The sequence below is a fragment of the Balaenoptera acutorostrata genome, chromosome 2, assembly GCF_949987535.1.
Source record: "Balaenoptera acutorostrata chromosome 2, mBalAcu1.1, whole genome shotgun sequence".
In the NCBI taxonomy this organism is placed as follows: domain Eukaryota; kingdom Metazoa; phylum Chordata; class Mammalia; order Artiodactyla; family Balaenopteridae; genus Balaenoptera; species Balaenoptera acutorostrata.
In genome coordinates this window covers 141,766,887-141,789,699 of record NC_080065.1, presented here as the reverse complement: position 1 = coordinate 141,789,699, position 22,813 = coordinate 141,766,887, and the positions used below count along the sequence as shown (strand labels likewise).

The following is a 22,813-nucleotide window of genomic DNA, read 5'->3' as shown; positions in this document are numbered from 1 at the left end:
CAACCCCAGCCCCAGGTGCTGACCTTAAAGAACTTATCGATTTTGCTGAGGTTGATTCTCTTCTTGGCATCCAGTTTGTAAATGTTACTGACATTTCCATCCATCAGGTAGAGACCAAAACCCATTACCTAGAGTGAGAAGAGGCAGAGCCAGAAGCCAGTCACATCCACTGGAAAAGTTTCAAAAAACCAAAAAAAGCAGATCTGTGTATGTGTACACATCCCCTGTAGTGACACATTCTGTGACAAAAACCCATGTGTCTTCAAAAAAAAAAGGGGGACCCATAGGTCTAATTTCAACCAGAAATTTGATTTCTGTGAAGAAATGCAGAGGACTCTTTCATATATTATTATGGCGGTCACTTCTTGAGTCCTCCCCCATGGGCCAGAGTCTGTGCGTCGGGATTTAGCAGGCGTTATCCTTCATCCTCACAACAATCTTATGAGTCAAGTTCTACACAATAACCTTATTCTACAGATGAGGAATTGGAGACACAGAGAGGTTAGACAGCTTGCCAAGGTCACACAGCTAGTAAGCTGCAGAGACAGGATCTGAACTGGGATCTGACAGCAACATGCATGCACTTAGATCCTTCTTGAGAGGAAGGACTGAGTCGTGCTGTTGCTGCATCGCTGGGCCCCAGCACATCGCAGGCACTTGATGAATACTCACTAGATGGTAAATGAATGGGAAACTATTCACCCCTTTCTCCAAGGAAACTACAACAAAGACTCCCAAGGAATCTCACTGGTGACTTCATTAACAAAAAGAACACATTTTTGCCTGGCAATGCCCTATCAGCAGGTTGACAGGCTGATTCTTGATATTCCAGTCCATATAATAGTTTCCTGAATGCTGGCTTATTTTGCTCTTTTTGTCAAATGTACAGCAAGCCTGAGGAGGCCTGAATAGCTAGGTTGAAAGCAGCTTCCCTCAGCACACAGTTGCTATGTGACTGGGGATAAGCCACGTCTGACACCTAAGGGAGTGGACTAGGGGATGGGCGTTTGCATTTTGCAGTTCCGCAGGGCGTGCACCAGACTTTTCCATTTAAGGTGGAAGGCGCTCCCTGGTGGCATCTGAGTTCACTAACGAACTGCAGAGACAAGGGAAACAGCAAGCAGTGCAGGAGTCCAGGTTGAGGAGGCAGAGAATTGAGAGGGAAGAAGGTTGGGAAGCTGAGACGTGGGAGGATTAAAGGCAGGCAAGAGAAAAGAAGGGCCTGAGAATCTGATGGCAGCATCTAAGGATGCTTGGTGGACTGGGGTTTAGCAACCTACTTAGTGGAAGCAGCAATTCTGGGCAGAGCTATGGTAATTGCCCGGGCATAGCACTGGGGGTGAGAGTGACTGCTGAGCTCTGGGTGACTTCCCCGGATTTCTGACTGTGCAGAGGAAGCCAGAGTGAACAAGACACAAAGCCACACTGTCCTGCAAGCTTCATCGAGATGTTATGGAAATGTTAAGAAGGGAACACCAACAGGGCTGGGATTCTTGAAATAGCAAGAGGCGACATGGAGAGGAAGAAAAAGTCAAACCAGCAGCGGAATTTTGAAAGGGGAGGTTCTGGGGAAGAACGAATCAAAAGGGGTGATGCATATGAATATGGAGAAGATTATTCATTTCCGGGCTATTGTTGTCAGAGGGAAATTAGAAATAATCTAAGCAGCTAATGATAGAATAATGGCTAAAGAAATTAAAGCTCATCCATATGACATTATTTAAGGGCTGCATAATCTTCCAAATGCATTTAATGAAGTGGGATAAAAATTACACGCGCACAAAATTTATGTAAATTGCATATGTAAATTGCATACATATGAAAATATATCAGCACAGAAAAAATGAGAAAGATATACATCAAAATGCTAAAAGTGTTATCTCTGGATGGAAAGACTGTAAGAGATTCAATTTTTTTATGCTTTTCTGTATAGTCCAGATTTTCTACAATAATAAAAATTACTTGGCAATTAAAAAATGAAACTTGTAAACTGATGAAACAAATGTGACCCATTTGGCAAAATATAGCAAAAGCTTGAAGATTCTGCTTTCCCCTTGAGTTGGCAGTTTCTTCCTCCAGGATGTCTGGCTTAACAAGAGTATGGATGAGAAGGTGTGCTACAGAGTTTCAATGCAGTTTAGCAAACAAATATCCAACCACAGGGGATCTGTTAAATAACAATGTCCTCATACAATGGAATACTTGGCAGCCATTAAAAATCACATTATAGAAAGAGCCTTAATGATGTCTGGAAAGGTGTATATGACATATTCAAGGCAAATAACAGGTTACAAAACCCTCTATGCAGTAACATCTGTATCAATGCTTAAGTAAGAAGAAAGAAATATTTTTAAAAAATGATTTTAAATAAGAAGGAGGTGAGAGGGAAAGCCCAAGCCCTGGGGTGCGTGACCGAGGGAGCTGTACCTTGAGGAGCATGTGCTTCTCACTGGGGGTCAGATACATCTTGTTCTCGTAGTAATCCACACAGATGTTGACAATGTCGGCCAGCAGCTCCTCATAGCCTGGGATCACTTCCAGCTGCTGGTGGAGACACTAAACAGCAGTGCCCCCCTCTGGTTAGCCCCTGTCCTGCATCCTCACACACACACCACCCAGGATGGGCCACGGCTGGGCCCTGGGACAGTGCCCGGCCTCACTGACCGCCCCAGGTGGAGAGGAGCCTGCAGCCTCTCCTCAACGTGCCCACAGTGCTTGGTCAGAGCTCCTGCACATCTCCCATGGCAGGGACCTGCTCCTCTTGGGGCCTTCCATTGTATTTCCTGGCAGTTCTGATGGTTAGAAAGTGCTTTATTGGGCTGAGCTGAAAGCAGTTCAGCTAGGCCCGTGGTAATCTCAGCTTAGCTTTGAGAGTGTGGACTGAGCCCAAGCCGTCTTCTCAGATGATGGTGGGAAGACCAAGCCCAGTGGAGGAGAGCTGGGCCAGCAGGTGTCTCCCTCCTGGCAGGACACAGCAGTACAAAGACATTTCCTGTACAAGAAGGCCTGAGGTCTCCACCCCAGGCCCCTTCTCTGCAAAAGGACATACTGGCCCACGGCAGGGTGTGCATGGGGCCCAGGCGTGGGGCTGGGTCCCCGGGAAAAAACCTGAAGCCTCAACACTGAGAAGCCTTCTGCAGGTAACACAGAGCAGGGAAGGCCCAGTGAAGCCCTGAGAAAGATTTTAGCCCGGAAACCCTTTGAAGATTGAAAGCCCCTCTCAAGTTTAGGCCTGGGTCCTGCTGACATTCCTGCTGGTGCCTGTTTAGGTTGAATTGACAGATGTACAAGACAGGTTATTTTAAGTCAGGCAGAGCGTGAGAGCCACAGCTGAGTGGGAATACCCTGGCAAAGCGGCGGCAGTAACTATGACTACATCTTTTTATGTCCTTGCTCTCTATCAGGCTCTACACGTTAAGGGCTTTTTATATAGTATCTCATTTATTTCTCACCACTGTCCTATGAGTGGCAAAACGACAGCCCCATTTTACAGGCGAGGAAACTGAGGCTTAGACCTTGCCCAAGGCCTCACAGTGGGTCAGTGGAGGGTCTAGGATGAGAAAACAAGGCGGTCTAACTCCAGAACCCAAGCTCTCAATCTACACCGATGCAGGGACAGAACACTGGCTAGAAGGTTTTCAGAGAACAAACTCCGGAGAGGGTGAAAGGGCCATCTGTGGTTGGGAGGGGAGACTTAAGTCTTCAGCTTAAAGCCTGAGTAGGGCAAAGGGGACGGATGATCTGGACAGAGCTCTTCTGCTCGTGGGCCCCCCCAACCTCCAGGCCCTGGCCTGTGTCACGGGATGCCAGGCCAGGACTAACATGGGTTTGCCATCACCTGGGTGATCCTGTTGTGGTTGGCCAGGAACATGGACAGGTTCTGGGACTCCTGGATAGACTGGGGGTCCGCCATCTTCCTCAGGAACTGCGCCGCCCTGGGACGGGGTGTTGCAGAGAGGGATGCTCAAGCACAGCCGGCCTCGGCCGGGCCTCATGGGCCCCATCTCTCAGCTAACCCAGATACACTGTCCCTGAGGCTAAGGGGCTCTGAACATCACAAGTGACTCTAACATCAAAGGAGAGCGTGTTCTGGAATCATTTCATTAGGAGCTGTCTGCACCCTTGTAATAAGGGTATCTGAAGTTAGGAGGCAAGAATGCACTGAAGCTCAAAGACCAGGAAAGTTTAAGGGCAGCTCGTATCCCGTCAATCAGCCTGTGGTAGGACAGAGCGAAACGGGCATCCCTGTGTCTCAGTGACCTCCAGTGAAACTGCACAGTAGGTCACGGAGAAGAATCGCAGGCAGCAGGATGTTTTGTTTTCGTTGCGTATTATGTTATCTACAGGAAAACCTCAATGTTTCTAAACATTGTATGGAAAACCAAAGTCTATTTAACCTGACGGGATTACAGGTGAAGGGATGATGGGTGTGGGGAACACAGCGGGACTTAAAGGGAGAAAACCACAGCACTGGGACTTCTCCAGCCTGACCTGGAGGTGGAGGTGGTGCAGCCCGTGTCACGATGCACCGTGGAACACAGACAAGACACCTGTCTTGCTCACGACCCTAGCCGGTCCACAGAGCATGTCGGGTGTGACCATGTTGTAAGGAGTTGGCCAAATCTGGGGAAGATACTGTACCATGAGCTAGATGCCTATGGAATCTTTGTGAAATTGCCATTTCTGAACGGGGCTCTGTCTTCTGGGTTGAAACTCCCAGGTTTCAATTCATTCAGGAGGATAAAACGGCGAGGATCCGTATGTTGTCTGTTTTCTCCAGTTACCATGGAGCCCCGGGAGGATCTGGTTCCGGAGGGGGGCCCCTCTTCATCAGTGACACAGAAAATCCTTCCCAAGAGATGTGTACAGACACCTTGGAGCATATCTGAGCCTCAACCAACACAAAGTATATTGGCTGCTTTCGCCTGCCCTCCCCCACTTTTGGGTGGCTGTATCCAAATTTCTGGGGAGGACTGACCCCTCCGCACCCCCTCAGTCCTTCTTTCTTGTGAGCTGACACTGACCTCCAACTGACCCCAAGGACGAGCACCCCTCCCATCAGCACCACCCCAACACACACATTCATAGTATAGTGTCTGATGGAGGGATCAGCACATGACCCAAGCTGGAGCAACAACAGTCCTCCTTGGGACTTCTGCAAAAGCATCTGCAAGGAGGAGCATTCTTTCCGTCCTTAGGGGCTGGGGTCGCTACACTGGCTGGCGGGACACTTACAGCTGCTGGAGGCCACACAGGGCAGGCGCCTGCCTGAGAATGAAGCTGATACTGAGGGAAGCTGAGCTGAGAGGTAGAGGGAAGCAGACCAACAGTATCACCTGAGTACCTGGACCAGGTACACCAGGACTTTTCTGTGCTGAGAGCCAACGCAGTCTCTTCTTTTACATAAGCAGTTTGAACTGGCTCTCTGATTCTTGCAGAGAATGACTCCTGTGACCATCTGATGATTATATTAATCACAATATAATCTCAGACTGCATGGGACACAGAAAAATGCTGCTGCTGCACAGGTGGGGCAGATGAGGATTTGCTTCCACCTTGAGACAGAAAACCCTGCCAAGACCCAGTTCTCCAAAACTCAGCTCTGCACCTTATTCCTTACACTGCAGAAACAGAGGCAGGCCCCCAACCCCACTGTGTCTGCGGATTGGCTAGCTCGGTTCCGAGAAGGAGCCTCTTAGAAGGGCTCTGTCCTCTTCCTCCCATTGGCCACTGGCCGGCGGCCCAGGAAGACGGGGGAGGGGGAGGGGCCCTGACCTCTTGTAGGCAGAGTGATCGTTCTTGACGCTGCACTTCATATTCTTCAGCTCGTCCAAGACTGCGAACATGTTGATGAACTTGCCCAGGGTCAGGAGGTAGGCCTCGGAGACAAAGTCTTTCCTCCGCTCAGCGTGGCACAGCCGTTTCACCTCACTGCAGAAGCGCTCGATGGCCTTGCGCTGCACGCAGAGGGGCAGCGGGTCAGGACGGGGCGGCCTGGTGGGGTGCCCCACTGCACTCTCTGGTGAGGTCGAGCCTCCCCTGGGGCCCTAGTCAGAGCCTGGACATTTAGAGAAAGGCAAACCTGCCCGGAGGTCTTTCTCAGAGGTGTGCTGAAATACTAAGCTGATGTCTAGAGGGAAGCCCAGAACCTGCCCCCAAGTGAGTCAAACCAATGAATTCATTCACCACGCCCTTGCTGAGAAAGCACTGTCTTGTTCCTGTGTGTATCCCGGGACCTAGGACAGTGCAGGCACCAGACAATAAGGGGGCAGAGATGGAGAGTGAGAGGGATGGTCAGAGAAAGAGGTTCATTCATCCAATAAACGGGTGTTTACTGAGCATCTGCCACGTGCCAGGCACCATTCTTGGCCCTGGCGTACAGCAGGGAACAAAACGGAAGAACAAGTCTCTACCAGAAGGAGCTTATATTCTAGTGATGGCTGACAGAAAACAAAATAAACAAATTCTCTATATTAGAATGTAACAGGTGCTATGGAGAAAAATAAAGCAAGGAAAGGAGATAGGGAGGCCTTCAAAGACCAGATCAAGCCACGCTTTCTCCTTCCAGAGTCTAACACAACTTTCTGGGATGATGGAAATGTTCCATACCTGCTCTGTCCAATACAATAGCCACTCATCATATGTGGATACTGAATACTTGAAAAGGCGAGTGCGATGGAGGATCTGCATTTTAAATTTTATTTAATTTTAATTCATGTAGATAGCCATATGTGGGTACTGGACAGCACAGTTCTAGATTATTTCAGCTCCTCCCTTCTCTAAACACCTCCTGTCAGGAGGCCCTCAGTTTAGCACATACTTAGTTTTGGGGCAGCTTTTCTCTCTTGAACCTGCCTTCCCAAAGAGATTTTAGGTTCCTCGAAAGCAGGTGCATGATGTTAATAACAGCAGCTGCCCTTTGTTAAACCTGCTCTGTAATGAGGGCTCTACAAACAGGGCACTTTACAAGCAGACCTTATTTATCCCTAGAGAAAACCTGTGAAATAGGCATTCTTTCCAAGGTAAGAAAACTGAAGTTGTCAGAGGTCTGAAATAACTAACAGAACACAGTCAGAATGCGACAGAACCCTGGGCTGCTCTGCCTTCGAGGCTCTATCTGCACCTTCCCCAGATGTTCCCATCTCCCTCCCCCAGAAGGCCAGCACAGAGCTGGGCACAGGGCAGACCCCGGGCCAGTGCTTGCAGGTCTACTTATGAGGCTCATAAATACACGTGGAGGGCACAGAGTGTGTGGCAGGACTCCCACCCGGGCAGAGGGTGGTCTTAAAGCCATCAGCCTGCCTTCCTGAATGGCTTCCAAATAAGCATAATAACCAGCTTGCCCTCTTACCTTTCATTCACAGGAGGCTTTGGCTGTCTTTTCTCTTTTCCTCCTTTAAATGCTCACTCTTCTTGGCTTCCCAACTGGTCTCCCTGCTGCCACTCTTCTCCCCTCCTGCCCCTGACACCTGTGCTGCCCCCCACTTCCCATCCATCAACCACACAGCAGCCAGAACACCTCGATCAGATCGTGTCACCGGAAATCTCCAGCGGCTTCCCGTGGTGCTTGAAGAAAATCCAGGTATTCTTCTCCTGGCCTACAGTGCCCTATGTGAGTAGGTCCCTGCCTACCTCTCCAACCTCACCTTTTCTCACTCCCCCTGCTCACTATGCAGCCTCCCTGGCTTCGTTCCATTTCTTAAACATGTCACGCTCCTTGAGGCTTCAGGGCCTTTGCCTTTGCAGTTCCTTCTGCCTGAAACCCTCTGCCCCTGGATCATCACCTGCCAGACTCTTTCACATCATACAGATCTCAGTTCAAACACCACCTCCGTGGAGGCCGTCCCTAAAGCTGCATCCATGTCGAAGATACCCTCCATGCCAGAGGTTCTTTAATTGTATTTTATTCACAGCACTTGTTCTGTTGTGTATTGTTCATTGTCAGTCTCTCCTCCCACCCAGAACACACTCGTTTGCTCACTAGAATGTGAATTATATGGAGGGAGGGGGCTTGTCTGTCTCGCTCACCACAGGGTGGGTCAGGGGCACTAGAAAGTGTTTGCCGAATGAATAAATAACATGGCACAGAAATCCAGTACCAGTGTCCAGAAGTGTGGGGACCTTCTCAGGTGTCCTAGTCCAGACCCGCCCTGACCCCTCACCTGAAAGTACATGAACTTCATGAGCTTAGTGACCTCCGGCTCCAGCACCTCCACTGTCTTCTCATAGATCTCCACTCGGTTGGGCTGCTCGTTGCATTTCACCTGTGGGGAGATAGGGGGTTTCACACACCCTGGTTTGCCCAGGCAGTCCTGGTTCACACCTGCTGTCTTATTAACAGGGCCCGTTTTCACTGTTGAATGCACCTCATTTAGGATGATAAATGGTATGGTTACCTAGTGAGAGGAGGCTGCGGTAGCCCTGACATTCTGATGGGGGCAGAACTGCTCCCCAGACACTGGCTGCAGGAAAGAAACCAGCTGGTCCCCAGAACAGAACCCTCCTCCCCTTCAGTCTGTTCTGTGCCCCGACCACGAGCTGTACACACGACTACGTTGAGCTGCACGGTCTCCGTCCTGCCGCCTTTCCCCCACTCCTACCCCAGTACCCCCTACTCCTATTAGGGGCCTCTGCCTGATCCTAAGCAGAGAAAAATGTTCTGTCCATGGCTCTGGATGCACTTGGGACAAAGTCCCCTGGCCATACTTGGGCCCATTAGGAAGCCCATTTTCTCTGCCCAGTGGTTTTCAGCACATCAGAATCCCGTGGCAGATGTGTTCATGGCATGCACACCCAGGGCTGCTAACAGGTCACTGAAACTGGAGAGTGAGCAAAGGGTAATAAACACAAGGACATTCTTCACACTGTTGCATAGAAATTCTTAAAATGGTAGCACCAAGCTAAACATCCAGAAGTCGATGATTAAATGGATAAAGTATGATGCATTCATACACTATCATTACGTAACTGTTAGGGGCAATGAGATAGATCTCTGACCTGAGGTGGAAAGATTGCTACCATAAACTGATGGGCGGAAACAGCTGCAGGACAGGAAGGGTAATTTAATCCCATTTTTATTCAACAAAACACAAAACAGTGTGTGTGCTTGTGTATCCATATATAATACAGGTATAGAGAATCTGAAAGGGTGCGAAAACCAAGCTGTTAATAAGTAGTTACCTCTGGGGGTTAGGATTGGGGGCAAGGTAGAGGAATGGTTTCTGTTTACACACCTGTGGCCTGTTGATTTGGTTACAGTGGGACCTACGAATAATGTGATAACGGTAAAAATAATATCTGTGTGTGTCAACATGAAAAAAGTCAGTTATAAAGAATACAGTGTAAAAAATTCAAGCGGCAGAACCGTATAAATAGGAAACAACACACTTTTGTAAATGACAATAATTTACAAAATAATAATCACAGAAATATTCATGATGTTTGAGGAAAGAGAGCCAGAAGAATATGCAGCAAAGCATCCACAGTGATTATGCTTTGCTGGGAGGTGGGGGATTTGGGTGGTGGAGGGAGGGGTGAGGATGTCTTGCTTTTTACTTTCTACCTTTCTGCAGTGGTTTGGGTGTTGTACAGTTAGCATATACTGCTTTCAAAGTAAAATAATACTGAGCAATTTTTAAAAGCTGGTGTCAGTTTTACGGGATGCTCTCTGAATGTTTTCAGCGCACCCCTTGGGTAAGAGGCCCTGCTTCACTCCCTGCTGCCTGGAGAAGGTCAGTAATCTGGACGGGGGTGGGGTGGAGGGTGGAGGCCCCCCCTGAAGGGGCAGGACTGTCTCACCTGGGGGATGGCCCGGGAACAGCTGCGCCAGGTGTATAGCATGACCGCATACTCGTGCCCTTCCTCCAGCATTTCATTCTGAAAAGCAGAAAGTGCTCAGCAGGGAGAAACTGCTCAGGCACCACAAGACTTTTCAACAGCCCCCCGCCCCCAGTCGTCGCGACTCACAGTGCGGTCTGTGGACCAGCAGTGTCAGGAACCCCGGTGGGGGGTGGGGGCGCTTATTAGAAATGCAGAGTCTCAGGCGCCTCCCTGGGCCTATGGAATCTGAATCTGCATTTCAATAAAATTCCCAGGGAACGCACACTCCCAGGTGCACAGTAAGTTTGAGAAGCACTGGCCTAAATTATCCCCATCAGACACTCAAGGGCTCTACAAGCAGGACACATTTTTCAAAGACAGATGGCTGCCTCAGAAAGGAGGGGCAGATCCACTAGTTCCAACAGCAAAAGTTGTTCCAGGTAAACAGTTAGCAAGAAAATAAGCAAGCAGCAAAACAGTATGTACAGCGGATAGGTTAAAAAACACAGAGTAATAATTATGAGAGTATATTATTGTGTATGGAAAAATATTTTGGTGGAATACATACCACAACTATGAACAGCAAGCTCTCTGCGGGGATGGATAAACAGGGGCTTTCGCTTTTCACATCACATGGTACTATAATGTCTGCTCTTTTATAAAAGTCCACTTTACTATTTCATAAGCAGGAAGACGGTTAAGATCAAGATTAAGATTTTTAAAAATAATACAAAGCAGATGGCAAAACTAACAACAGCATGAAAAACAAATCTGATGACTCACCTCACCTAGTAAGTGCTTCATTGGAAAGAGCCCTAATCTCAGGGTCCAAATATCTGGGCTGAAATCCCAGCTTCATCACTTCTTAGCCCTTTGGCCTTCAGGAAATCACTTAACCTAAAATTCTCCATTTAGTCATCTGTTTAATAATGACAATAACAACCTCAGAAAATTTTATGAGAATTAAATACAATACAAACATACATACACGCTAGGTAATCTGTAAAGGGAGTTAAGAGTATTACTAGGGAAAAGATAGTATGGCAGTTCCTGAAAAAGTTAAACACAGAGTTACCATATGACCCAGCAATTCTGCTCTGAGGTATGTATCCAAGAGAAATGAAAGCATATGTGCACACAGAAACTTCCACACTTGTTCACAGCAACATTATTCTAATAGTCACAAAAACAGAAACAACCCAACAGGTGAATGGATAAATAAAATGTGGTATAGCCATGTAATGGAATAGTACTCTTCTGTAAAAAGGAATGAAGTACTGATCCATGCTACAACATGGACGAACTTTGAAAACATTACGCTAAGTGAAAGAAGCCAGACACAAAAGGCCACCTATTATATGATCCATTTAGATGAACTGTTCAGAATAGACAAATCCATAGAAACAGAAAGTAGATTAGCGGTTGGGGGAGAGCAGAACTGGGAGGGACTGCTAAAGGTTTGGGGGTTTCTTTTTGTGGTGATGGAAATTAGATAGTAGTGCTAATTGTATAACACTGTGAATCTACTATTAAAACACTGAATTGTACACTTTAAGTGGTGAATTTTGTTATATGAAGGACGTCAAAAAATACAATAAAAAGAGTATTACTAGACCATCTCTTTTGTGAATGTTTGTACAGATACAAAAATGAACCTTTACTGATCTATTTTTTATCCCACACATCATATCTATTTCATAATATCTTCCTAGCACAAGATCAGATTTAATTTGGAGCTTATTACTTTTTTTTTTTTTTTTTCTAAATCATTCAGGGCCACTTTGGACAGAGGCTCTGATTCTTTTAAATTTTTTTTTTTAATTTTACTTATTTATTTATAGCTGTGTTGGGTCTTCGTTTCTGTGCGAGGGCTTTCTCTAGTTGCGGCAAGCGGGGGCCACTCTTCATCGCGGTGCGCGGGCCTCTCGCTATCGCGGCCTCTCTTGTTGCGGAGCACAGGCTCCAGACGCGCAGGCTCAGTGATTGTGGCTCACGGGCCCAGTTGCTCCGCGGCATGTGGGATCTTCCCAGACCAGGGCTCGAACCCGTGTCCCCTGCATTGGCAGGCGGATTCTCAACCACTGCGCCACCAGGGAAGCCCGGAGCTTATTACTTTTTAAAGTTTTGTTTTCAACAGCAAATGTTGCTGACGAGTCACACTTTCAATTCTTAATTTAGAGAACTCTTTAAATCAGTAACATGTTGTGCTTGAGACCACAGAGAACCAAGATCAAGCCTGTGGGTCTCCTGCTGCCGTTGCTTCAGAACACGTGTCAGAAAAGGGAAGTGACAGTAACGCATAGGGAACACGTGTCTACTTATCAGCACCAAACTGCCCACTGGCAGGTATAGTCCCATTCATTCATCCAGTGAACCTTGCACTGAGCACTCACGGGTCCCTGGCTTGGTGCTATGTGCTGAAAACAGGCCAGTGAACAAGAATGATGTGGACTCTGCCTTGTGGACAGTTCAGCTGACCATCAGTCATATCTGTTGTATAATCATGCCTGGAATGTAGAGGCCAGGATGGTGTGGTGGATGGAGCTTCAGGAAACTTGAGTTCTGGTCCTGGCTCTGCTTGGACCCGCCTTTTATCTGGACAATGTCATGGTTTTCTCATTTAGAGGCAAAGAGTTGGCCTAAATCACTGGTTCTCAGCCCTGGCTGCACATTCGTCACCTGGGCAACTTTGAAAACGCCTGATGCCCAGGCTGGGCTCCACTGGAACTAAATCATTATCTCTGGGGGAGGGGGCCCAGGCATAAGTGTTTTTTAATGCTTTCCAGGTGATTCCAATGTGTAGCCTAGGTTGACAGCTGTAGGACTAAGGATCTCTCAGGTCCTTTACCTTGATAAGATTCTGTTAAGTCCACAATTTAAACCCAATGTGAGTTCAGTTCAAATTTCAGATAGTGACAGACTGTACCTCTCAGCACTTATTTGGACACTCAGCCCCCATCTCACCCCCCAGCAAAGAACCCTTGACTGTTCCTCATAGGTGGTCAATTACATGGATTACACACTTTCTCCTCCTCCTCTTCCTCCTCTTTTCTCTGGCTATCCTGCCCTTTGAGAGATTCACCTTGCCCCAATGTGGGCAGGAGAAATACAAGAAGATGAACATCTAATGAAGCCTCTTGCTGCTGATAAAGCTACTCTAGAGAAAGATTTAGCAAGGTACAAGGAGGATATTGTTGAGGAAGTGAAGTTTTGGCCTCATCCACGAACATCAGCGGTACACCCTATCTTAGACCCTGCCTAAAACCATATCAGCACTATCCCTGTGTCGGTAGAATAGTGGCCCCGGAAAGATATCTGCATCCTAATCCCCAGAACCTGTGAAAACAATACCTTACACAGCAAAAGGGACTTCGCAGATGGAATTAAGTTAGCGACCTTGAGATGGGGAGGTCATCCTGGGTTATCTGGTGGACCCAGTGTAATGGCAAGGGTCCTAATAAGTGAGAGAGGGAGGCGAGAGAGTCAGACCAGGAGCTGTGAGGATGGAAGCAGAGATTGGAGTGGTGTGACTGCTGGATGCAAGGGGGCTGAGCCAAGGAATGCGGGCAGCCTCTAGAAGCTGGAAAAACAAGGCAACAGATTCTCCTCTAGAGCCTTCAGAAACGAATGCAGGCCTGCCGACACCTTGATTTTAACCCTGTAAGATCCCATGCCAGGCTTCTGACCAAAAAAACGGTAAGCAAGTAACTTTGTGTTGCTTTAGGTCACCAAATCTGTGATAATCTTCTGTTACAGCGGCAATAGAAAACGAATACAATCCGCCTCCAAACCAGCCCTTCCTCTGACTTCCCCATTGGTGTCCCTGACCTGGTATTTCCAGGAAACCTCAGTCAGCATCGTTGTCACTCCCATGGGCCCCAGCACACTGTGAAGCCAGGCAGAGTCAATCTCCAGTGCCTCTCGTATCCATGTCCCCTTAGCCATCCCTCACGCCATTGCCCTCATCCAGCCCTTGACACCTCCAGTGTAGATAACTTTAACTATCGCCTCACTCACGCCTCCTTACCACTTGTTCTGCACAAAACTAACAAATGAAACTTATTCCTCAAGTGTATTTCTGTTCACATTTCTCCCATCAATGAAAAATTCCCATTGGTACTGATTTTTGATTAAATGAATTAAAGCCCTCTATTATGGGCTGACTTGTGTCCCCCTGCCAAATTCATATGTTGAAGTCCTAACCTCAGGACCTCAGAATGTGACTATATTTGGAGACAGGGCCTTTAAAGAGATGATTAGGTTAACATGAGGCCATTAAGGCCCCTCATCCAATCTGACAGAATTTGGACACACAGAGAGACACCTTACATGTGCCTACACAGACAAAAGACCGTGTGAGGACACAGCCAGAAGGCGGCCGTCTGTAAGCCACGGAGTGGCCTCAGGAGAAAGCAACCCTGCTGACACCTTGATATTGGACTTCTCGTCTCCAGAACTGGGAGAAAATAAATTTGTTATTTAAGCCACCCAGTCTGTGGTATTTTGTTATGGCAGCTCTATCAAACGAAGACATCCTCTATGCACTGACCCTTATCTAATTTTTGATAAATACCACCAAGAATTTCCCTATATGTACTTTACAGTCCAAACCCAGGCAGTCTCTGTGCCTTTTGCCTCTGTGCCTTTCCTCATGCTGCTTCCACCAGCCAGATGCTCTCCATCTCATCCCTGACAGATAAAATTCTAATTGTGCGGGACAGCAGAGGTCAGTGGAAAGAGATCAGGGCTGGGAATCTGAAGTCCTGGATTCTAGGTTCAACCCTGTGATTTACTAATTGTGGGATCATGAGCAACCTGCTTATTAACTTCTCTAGGTCTCAGTTTTCTCATTCCTAAAATGGGTATAATGATCTCTTTGCAAGTCACAGGGCTGTTATAAGGTTCCAATGATACCATGTATAAGAAAACCTTATATAGTTTAAAGTACCATTTATATATGGTATATATATAACATATATATTATGTATATATAATAACCATATATTATATATATGTGTGTGTGTGTGTGTATATATATAATATATGGTTATAATGTGTGTGTGTGTGTGTACAGTATACAAGGCTCTACTCAAAAGCCACTTCCTTCATCAAGCTTTCTCTGACCCTCTCAGGGCCCCTTAAAGACTTTGAACTTTCACCATGTCTTTTACTTTTAACTTTGTATATTTTTGTCTGCAAAGAGCCATCTAGAGCACAGGTTTTGTAGTCAAACAGATTTGAGTTTAGCTCTGCCATTTGTCAGTGGCAGGACCCTGAGTAAGTTACTTAACTTTTCTGGACCTCAGTTTTCCCCACCCATAAAATGAGTATTGTAATAGACCCTTCTTCAAAGGGTTGAGGTGAGGATTAATTAAGACAGTGCATTTAAAATATCTGCACAGAAAATGTTCAATAAATGGTAAGCCTGTCTATTTCTACCTGACTCATTGAGAACCAAGACCAGCCCCATCTGTCCTTGCATATCCCCCTCTCCAGCATTTAGCAGGGTCTCTCCAGGTACCAGGTACACAATATTTATTGAATGAATGGGCAGGGTGTGGTGAGACAGGCTTTAGGCTATCGCTGATATAGTGAGAAAGGTCCACTGAGCCACAGGCAGAACCTGTGAATGAGAAGTTTGGAATTCTTTAAATGTCAGTGATGCATGAGGATGAAATCAATGAAAAGTCCAAGAAGGAAGGGTACCCTCACAGATGGGTCAGACAAAGACCCATCAAACAACTAGTCCCTCTTTGTGAATGATTTAGGCCACCAATAATGTGTTACTCCAAACCTTTTTTGAGAAACTTTGTGCTTTGGTCAAGGGTCAAAATTCCACACAGCCAGTAATCTATCTATAAAGCATAAAACAAGGCAGGATCTAATCAACTGTTAACCCCCAAAGCTAGAGAAGCTCAGGGAAGTGAACAGTGGGAATACAGTTCAGGCCCCAAAGGTGAGCAGGATTTGCAAGGCTGGAAGATACGGAACAGAGTGCCTCCGCGCGCTGAGAGGGGATGGGTGGGGCATGAGGATGGGCTTGAGGAGATGGATCTGAGGCAGAGTGTCTTGGAACAGCACATGCCCCTGGCGAGAGAAGCTGCCCACAGCCCCGTCCCCACCAGCAGGGGGCACGTCTGTCCCTGAAGGTCACAGAGACTTACCATGCTGGAGTGGACTGTAGCCTGCTCAATGTACCTTGCAATGCCTGTGACAAACGCATTCCTGTCCTCGAAGTTTGTGTCAAAGTTAGCCTGCGGGAATTAGAGAACAGGAACATGTGGTGGTTGGAAAACAGGTCCAAGGCGGCTGGGTGTCCAGGGAATAAACTGCTGCCAACAAATGCCCAAGCTCTCTGTGGAAATCTATCTCCACATCACCCTCTCATCTTCTGCCAAGAAATCCCACCCTGAATCCCACTGGGCAGGAGCTGGCTACAGCCAGGGCCTGCATCTGCTTCCCATGGGTAATCAGGTTCACCCAGGGAGCCTTGGAAGTAAAGGCTTAAACCATACAAGCCTAAATAGCTCTTAAAAGTGAAGACGTGTTTTTTTTTTTTTTTTTTTTAAGAAAGAAGCAGACTCACAGATATAGAGGAAAAACTAGTGGTTACCAGTGGTGGGGAATGGGAGGTACAAACTAATGGGTGTAAAATAGGCTCAAGGTTGTATTGTACAACACTGGGAATGTAGCCAAAATTTTGTAATAACTTTAAAAATTGTATAAAAAATAAAAAAAATTTTTGAAAGATGAAGATATTAAAACAAAAGGTGAAGGTGTACACTGCTTTGATCCAGCAGTTGCAAAAATACTTGCCTGAGGGTGCAGATACATCTGTACAAGAATAATAACTGCAGTATTTTTTTTTAATAAAAAAACTGGAAACCATCCAAATATCCATTAAGAGCAAAAAGCTAAATAAATAATAGTATATCCATACAATGGGCTTATCTTATAAGTACTATGAGGTGGTTAAATACAGTGTGGTAGCATAGCAGTATTGTCAGGAAAAATAACCATAATAAATTTTAAGTTAAAAAAGCCAAATCATAGAGCAACATAATATAGTGCCATTCTCTTTTGGTTAAAAAATAAAAAATTATATATATACATGGTAAAAAGGTGTGTGGGTGTATATATATAGACATAGTTACAGGGAAATTTTTATTTGTTATAAATACTTTGCTGTATTGCTAATAATAAAAAAGATATTTACATAATTAAAATTTAATCTGGGTTAGAAAATGTGAATAAACCAAGTTGATGAGTTGAACCTTCAGGCATGTGCTTAATAAATCTAGCCATTGAATGAAATTTAAAATATACTATGCATTTATATTTGGTCTCATTTAGCAGTCCAAGAACTTTCAAAAGGTCAAATGCAGCTAAAAAGCTAAAAATTTCCAATTAACTAATTCTTTCATAACATGGTATACTCGCCCAGCACACCCAGACAAGCGGCTATTTGCAAGGCTGACTATGGCTGCACCGATGCCCTTCCCGCCATGCCCAGGTGGGATCGTGGTTTTGAGCAATCTGACCATGGTTTGTCACAAGCTTGCCTCTCAGGCAAAAGCAAACAACTGTGACTGGCTTCCCGGAGCCATTATCGGCTGTGGGGAGTTGAAGACCTCTTCTCACATACATGAAGGAAAAGTAATTACCCAGGCAGGCTCTAGGGGTTTCTAAATTGCGATATTTAATTCATGAGGTCAGAGCTGCCAAAACCTTGGTTGGTGCTGCAGCAAGAACAGCCAGCCGGGAAGGTATTTGGGGTCAGAACGGATCAACAAGCCTTCCCCGAGGGAAGAGAAACAGCCCTGGTGTACATTTACTAGCTTATCTATTGCTTACACTCAGCTCCACCAGTGCACCAGGGACTCCCATCAGCGGACGACCTTTCACCTTCTAGATGCAGGCATCCCCCTTCCCTCTGCCTTCAGGGCAAACCCTCTCAGGGGATCCCCAGAATTCCTGATCCCACCCCCCACCATCTGGCCCCGGTGCTCTGGGCGGACTTAACCTGGTACATGATGGAGGAAGGCGGGGGTTCGATGCATGGCTGCTGGTCAGGGAGGGGCAGCTCTTCCAGCAGGTCCACGTTGGACAGGGCGTCTTCCAGGGTGACGTGGGTGGTCATGGTGGCAGTTTCTGTTGTCCGCACTGGGGGGATGGAAGAGAAGGAAACGGAGAGTTTCAGGGGCCTTCAAACACTTCTCCCAAGCTCACCCTGTCCAGGCTCCTTCCGGAGAACCCGGGGAGTTAAGGAACACGCACCGAGACCGCTTCCACTTGCTACTTCTTCACGTGGTGCCCTCAACCCGTGCCTGATATCTGAGGAGCTCTTTACAGTTTACGAAGTACTTTTTTATGTCTATTGCCTTGACTGAGCCTCACCACAACCCTCTGATGGCAGGTGGTCTCATATCCACATAACTGATGGAAAAACAAGGCTCAGAGAAGTTATGTTGACACTCATACAACCACAGTGACCAGAAGCAAAGGACCTCAAATTATGCTTGACGCTAGAACATGGGCCAAAGTCAGCCTCCAGCTTTTGTTATTCAAGAAGATATTTATCAGCTCCACTCTTAAATTATTGCATAACACAAACATCCATGACTGAGCGAGCCAAAGATTATCAACTTGAAACCAGAGTTTGAAATTAAGCTGCGAGTCAAAGAATTCAGACTCCAGCAAATTTAACCTTATTTGCAAAAACATTAGAGCCATTGTCTTCCTTGGCCTGGACATATGGTATGTTTTGTGAGCCACACCAAACAAATCAGCCCAAAATAGACATTTTTGTGTCTCATACCCTGGCAGAGTACAGCGGCTGTGATGAGAACTTTGCCAGGCAGTGAAGCTGAAGAGGTTCTAAACAGCACCTACCTAAAAGGAGCTAACTGCTATTTTAAGAACTCAGCACTCAGCAAACAGAATACTCATTTTTTAAAGCATATGTGAAACATTAATTAAAAATGATCATGATTTAGAGCATAAAACAAGTTCTCACAAGTTCCCCCAAATATGACCTTCTAGAAGTCACATTCACTGACTACAGTGCAATAAACTTAGAAATCAATAATGCAAATTACAGCAAAGAAAAAACCCCATATCTATGAAAATTTGTAAAAACATACTGCTAGGTTATTCATAGCTGAAGAGGAATTCAAATAGAAATGATAAAATATTTAGAACTGAAAGAGAGCATGAATAAATGTCCTGATGCATTTCATAGGAAATAAGAAAGCAGAATTAAATGAACTGAATTTTCCACTCAAAAACCTAAAAAAGGATAAAAATCAACCCCCAAAAATGAGAATGCAGGGATTACTAATTACAAAAGCAGAAATAAATGAAGCAAAAAAACAGCAAAACAAAACAAATAGTAGACTAGGTGAACAAAAATCTGAAAACTGAGTTTTAAAAAAAGATTAATAACATAATAATAAGCAGCGGCGGCAGCAACTGCTAACCCTTTAGCATATTCGAACGAGGAAACACGGAGAAGGCTGACTGCACTCCGGAGAGCGCCCTCCCTCCCTCCCCATCCCTAATCCCAGGGAAGCCTGAGACCTGCTTCAGGGCTGGAGTCTCAGAGTGTCAGAGAATTTGCCTCACTCATTAGGAAATGTGGTGTCAGAGGCCAGGGCAGAAAAGGACCGGCGACAGCAGAGCTGGGCCCAGGCCGTGAAGGGCTGACACAGTTGCAGAGTGCACCCCACGCAGGCTGCCCCCTGTGTCTCCTTTAGGCCCGGCTGGGAGGGCAGATGGGGCTGAGCTGCTGACTACCGCTTCACACTTCACTGAGTTCTCAACTCACCTCCCTGTCACGCGCTATGGCAACAGTGAAGGCCACATCCAATGAGGGCACGGGGGAGCTCAGAAGTGACTGCCTCCTCTGCCCTCTGCAGGTGCCTGGCCTCACGGGGGTGGTTTCAGGCCCTCTCCACACCTATGCTGCTTCCTCTGCTCTCTTCTCTGGCCTGAATTCTAAGCGTGGCATTCAGTTCTACAGCAAGACCATTTGCCTATCCACAGAAAAGATTGTCTTCTTTAGCACATTAATGTTAAGTCCATTTTTCAGGAAGGGTTAATGATTGTCCAGGGCATAATGATCTGTAAGCGCCAAAGCCCTAATAATTCTCTTCGTTAATTCAAATAATAATAAAACTAACATTTTTTTTTAAATTTTATTTATTTATTTATTTATGGCTGTGTTGGGTCTTCGTTTCTGTGCGAGGGCTTTCTCTAGTTGTGGCAAGTGGGGGCCACTCTTCATCGCGGTGCGCGGGCCTCTCACTGTCGCGGCCTCTCTTGTTGCGGAGCACAGGCTCCAGATGCGCAGGCTCAGTAATTGTGGCCACGGGCCCAGCTGCTCCGCGGCATGTGGGATCTTCCCAGACCAGGGCTCGAACCCGTGTCCCCTGCATTGGCAGGCGGATTCTTAATCACTGCGCCACCAGGGAAGCCCCTAAAACTAACCTTTTAAAGCCATTACTCTGTGTCACTCTGCCAAGCACTCAGCTATTTTAATCTTGCATCAACCTTATAAAGGTAAGTACTATGATTATTCCCATTTTACAGATGAGGAAACAGAAGCTCAGAATTTAGGTCACTTTTCAAGGTCAAGGGCTGGCAAGTGCTGGAGCTGGGCTTGGAACCTAGGTTTGTCTTATAAGAAAGGCCTAGAAGCAACTATTTATCTATGACTACCAGGGCTGTGTCAAAGGGACCCAGGGGCCAAATTGAGGCAGCCTCCATTGGCCAAAGATGGGGTGATCTGAGCACCAGTTAGCACAACTCAAGGGACTTGAAACAATATCAAATATATGTGAATCCATGAGATCGTAAAGACACTTAATAAAAACTTGGTTTTATGCCTTTGTTACTGCTGGAGGATGCCTGTGAACCAACTTTTACGTTGAAAATCAATAAATAAAAGGAAAGAAGCAAACATTGAACCAATCTTTCCTATACCAACTGTACCACTGGATAAATGAATTGTAGGAGAGAGAGATGCTTCTCTTTATAAAGGTATTTCTTTTTTTCCCCCAGAAATATTCACAGAATTAAAATATCCCTAGTTTCCAACCCCTAATGAACAAATGGATGTAGGCACTGATCACCAACTGCTGCTAACATCACTACATGAGGGACAACCAGATATTATGCGCCTCCTGATGGAAAAACACACCATCACCTTACAAAGAGTGCTGAACCCAAAACAAAATACCTGAATCTAATCAAGCCTTTGATACAATCTGACAGGAAATACAGAGGACAGAACATGTTAAAATACACCACAGTGAGGTACTCAGTAAAATACAATCTATGGGAAAGTCTGCTGGACAAATGACTGAGCATCTTTAACAAATAAAGTGCAAGGGAAAAAAAAAAGAGAGGGGGAAGTTATAGATGATAAGAGACTTAGACTATCACATGGTTTTACTTCATTTGGATCTTATTTCAAACAAACCACCATAAAGATGAAATTGTAACATATATGAGAAAACAGGAAAATTTCTCTGGCTAGTTACTGACTCGATATTTGACAGTATTAAGGAAACTGTTATTATTTTTTAGATGTGACAACAATATTGAGGTTATGTTTTAAAATAGTCCTTATCTTCGACAAATACCTACTAAAATATGGATAAAAGGATACAGGGGTTTGCTTCCAAATCATATCAGATGGGGGAAGAGTGAGAAATAAATGAGACAAAATCAGCTAAAGTTAATAATTGTCAATCCTGTGTGATGCTTACACATAGAGATTTATGATAATTTTTTATCCAATTTTATGTTACTTTTTAATTTATTTTATTTATTTATCTTTGGCCACGCCATGCAGCATGTGGGATCTTAGTTCCCTGACCGGGGCTTGAACCTGGGCCCCCTGCAATGGAAGCTCGGAGTCTTAACCACTGAACCGCCAGGGAAGTCCCTCCAATTTTAAATATGTCAGAAATGTTCCATAAAAACTCCCAGCTCAATGTATACACTCCCAGGTCTAATCTGTCTTCCCTTCCTTCATCTTCCCTGACTCCTACTTATGATCTTTACCTTCTCCTTCCTCCTATTACCTGGGTTTCTTCTAGGCTTCTCAGATTCTAAAATACTCATTTACCAGAATAACCCTTAAGATTTTCCCCTTTAACACAATAATACCCCCGTCCTTCCCTTGATGAGACTCAATAAGTGAACGACCTACAGAGCCAATAAATTAGGAGTCTTTATTTCCATTACAAATACAGCTTCTCTAATGGATTTCTCTGTTTCTTTGTGGATCATTCACTGCCTAAGGGAGAAGGAAATCAGACATTTTTAGCCCAAGTGCTAGAAGTCACTGCCAACTCCACATCAGTCAGAAAGAAAAAACATTCCAGAAATTTTATCAGAGGTATACATGAAAATAAGTACTTCTTTTCCAGCGCAAGTGTCCTGCCTGTTATGCAATCTTCCAAAGGAGAAGAATTCTTAATATGGCGTCTACGACCACGTGGTCATTTTGTCACTTTGGAAGAGAAATTAATAAAATATTTAAAAAACTAACACTGTTCTGGGAGCACCATTTACCAGACAGAGCTGCAACCTGCAATGTGGGGCATTCATGGCAGATTTAAATTCAGCATCTTCATAACAAACTGAAACTCAGGGGCCTGGTTTCACCGAGTAGTAATAACACTGGGCTCTCGGGCAATCTGCTTCTGAGAAGGTCTTGTAGGCCCCGTGTCCAACCCCCTCCACCCCTCCACTCCTCCATCCCCCCACTGAGATGACTGACAGATCCTGAACAAGAAGCAAGGGGCCTCACAGACGCAGGATGGGCACTAGGAGAGCCTGGCTTTGGGAATGCAGGTTGCTATTCTCTAAGCAAAAGATCTGCATTGTTATTTTCTGACTGACTTTCTGGAAGAAAAACGAAAAAAGTCAGAAGGTTTAATGACATGGAAAACTAGGCTAAGTATGGTGGGTAAGCTCGAGTTCT

At 45.7% G+C, this 22,813-nt stretch overlaps 1 protein-coding gene across 8 annotated transcripts in view; it reads right to left on the bottom strand.

The window, feature by feature from the left end:
- The window catches only part of CYFIP2 (cytoplasmic FMR1 interacting protein 2), a 130,917-nt gene that overhangs the window by 94,383 nt on the left and 13,721 nt on the right, over positions 1–22,813 (bottom strand). For 5 of the 8 annotated variants that reach the window (XM_057540560.1, XM_057540557.1, XM_057540556.1 and 2 more), the window contains 8 exons: positions 17,843–17,982; positions 15,984–16,073; positions 9,799–9,876; positions 8,163–8,264; positions 5,776–5,957; positions 3,839–3,935; positions 2,428–2,556; positions 24–128 (listed from right to left, as the gene is read on the bottom strand). In XM_057540560.1, coding sequence (XP_057396543.1) covers positions 24–128; positions 2,428–2,556; positions 3,839–3,935; positions 5,776–5,957; positions 8,163–8,264; positions 9,799–9,876; positions 15,984–16,073; positions 17,843–17,959 — 900 coding nt within the window. In that variant the 5' untranslated portion in view covers positions 17,960–17,982. Of the gene's footprint in view, positions 1–23; positions 129–2,427; positions 2,557–3,838; positions 3,936–5,775; positions 5,958–8,162; positions 8,265–9,798; positions 9,877–15,983; positions 16,074–17,842; positions 17,983–19,443; positions 19,514–22,813 lie in introns of those variants that run through there. The other 3 variants (XM_057540561.1, XM_007165523.3, XM_007165526.3) reach the window with 3 other exon arrangements.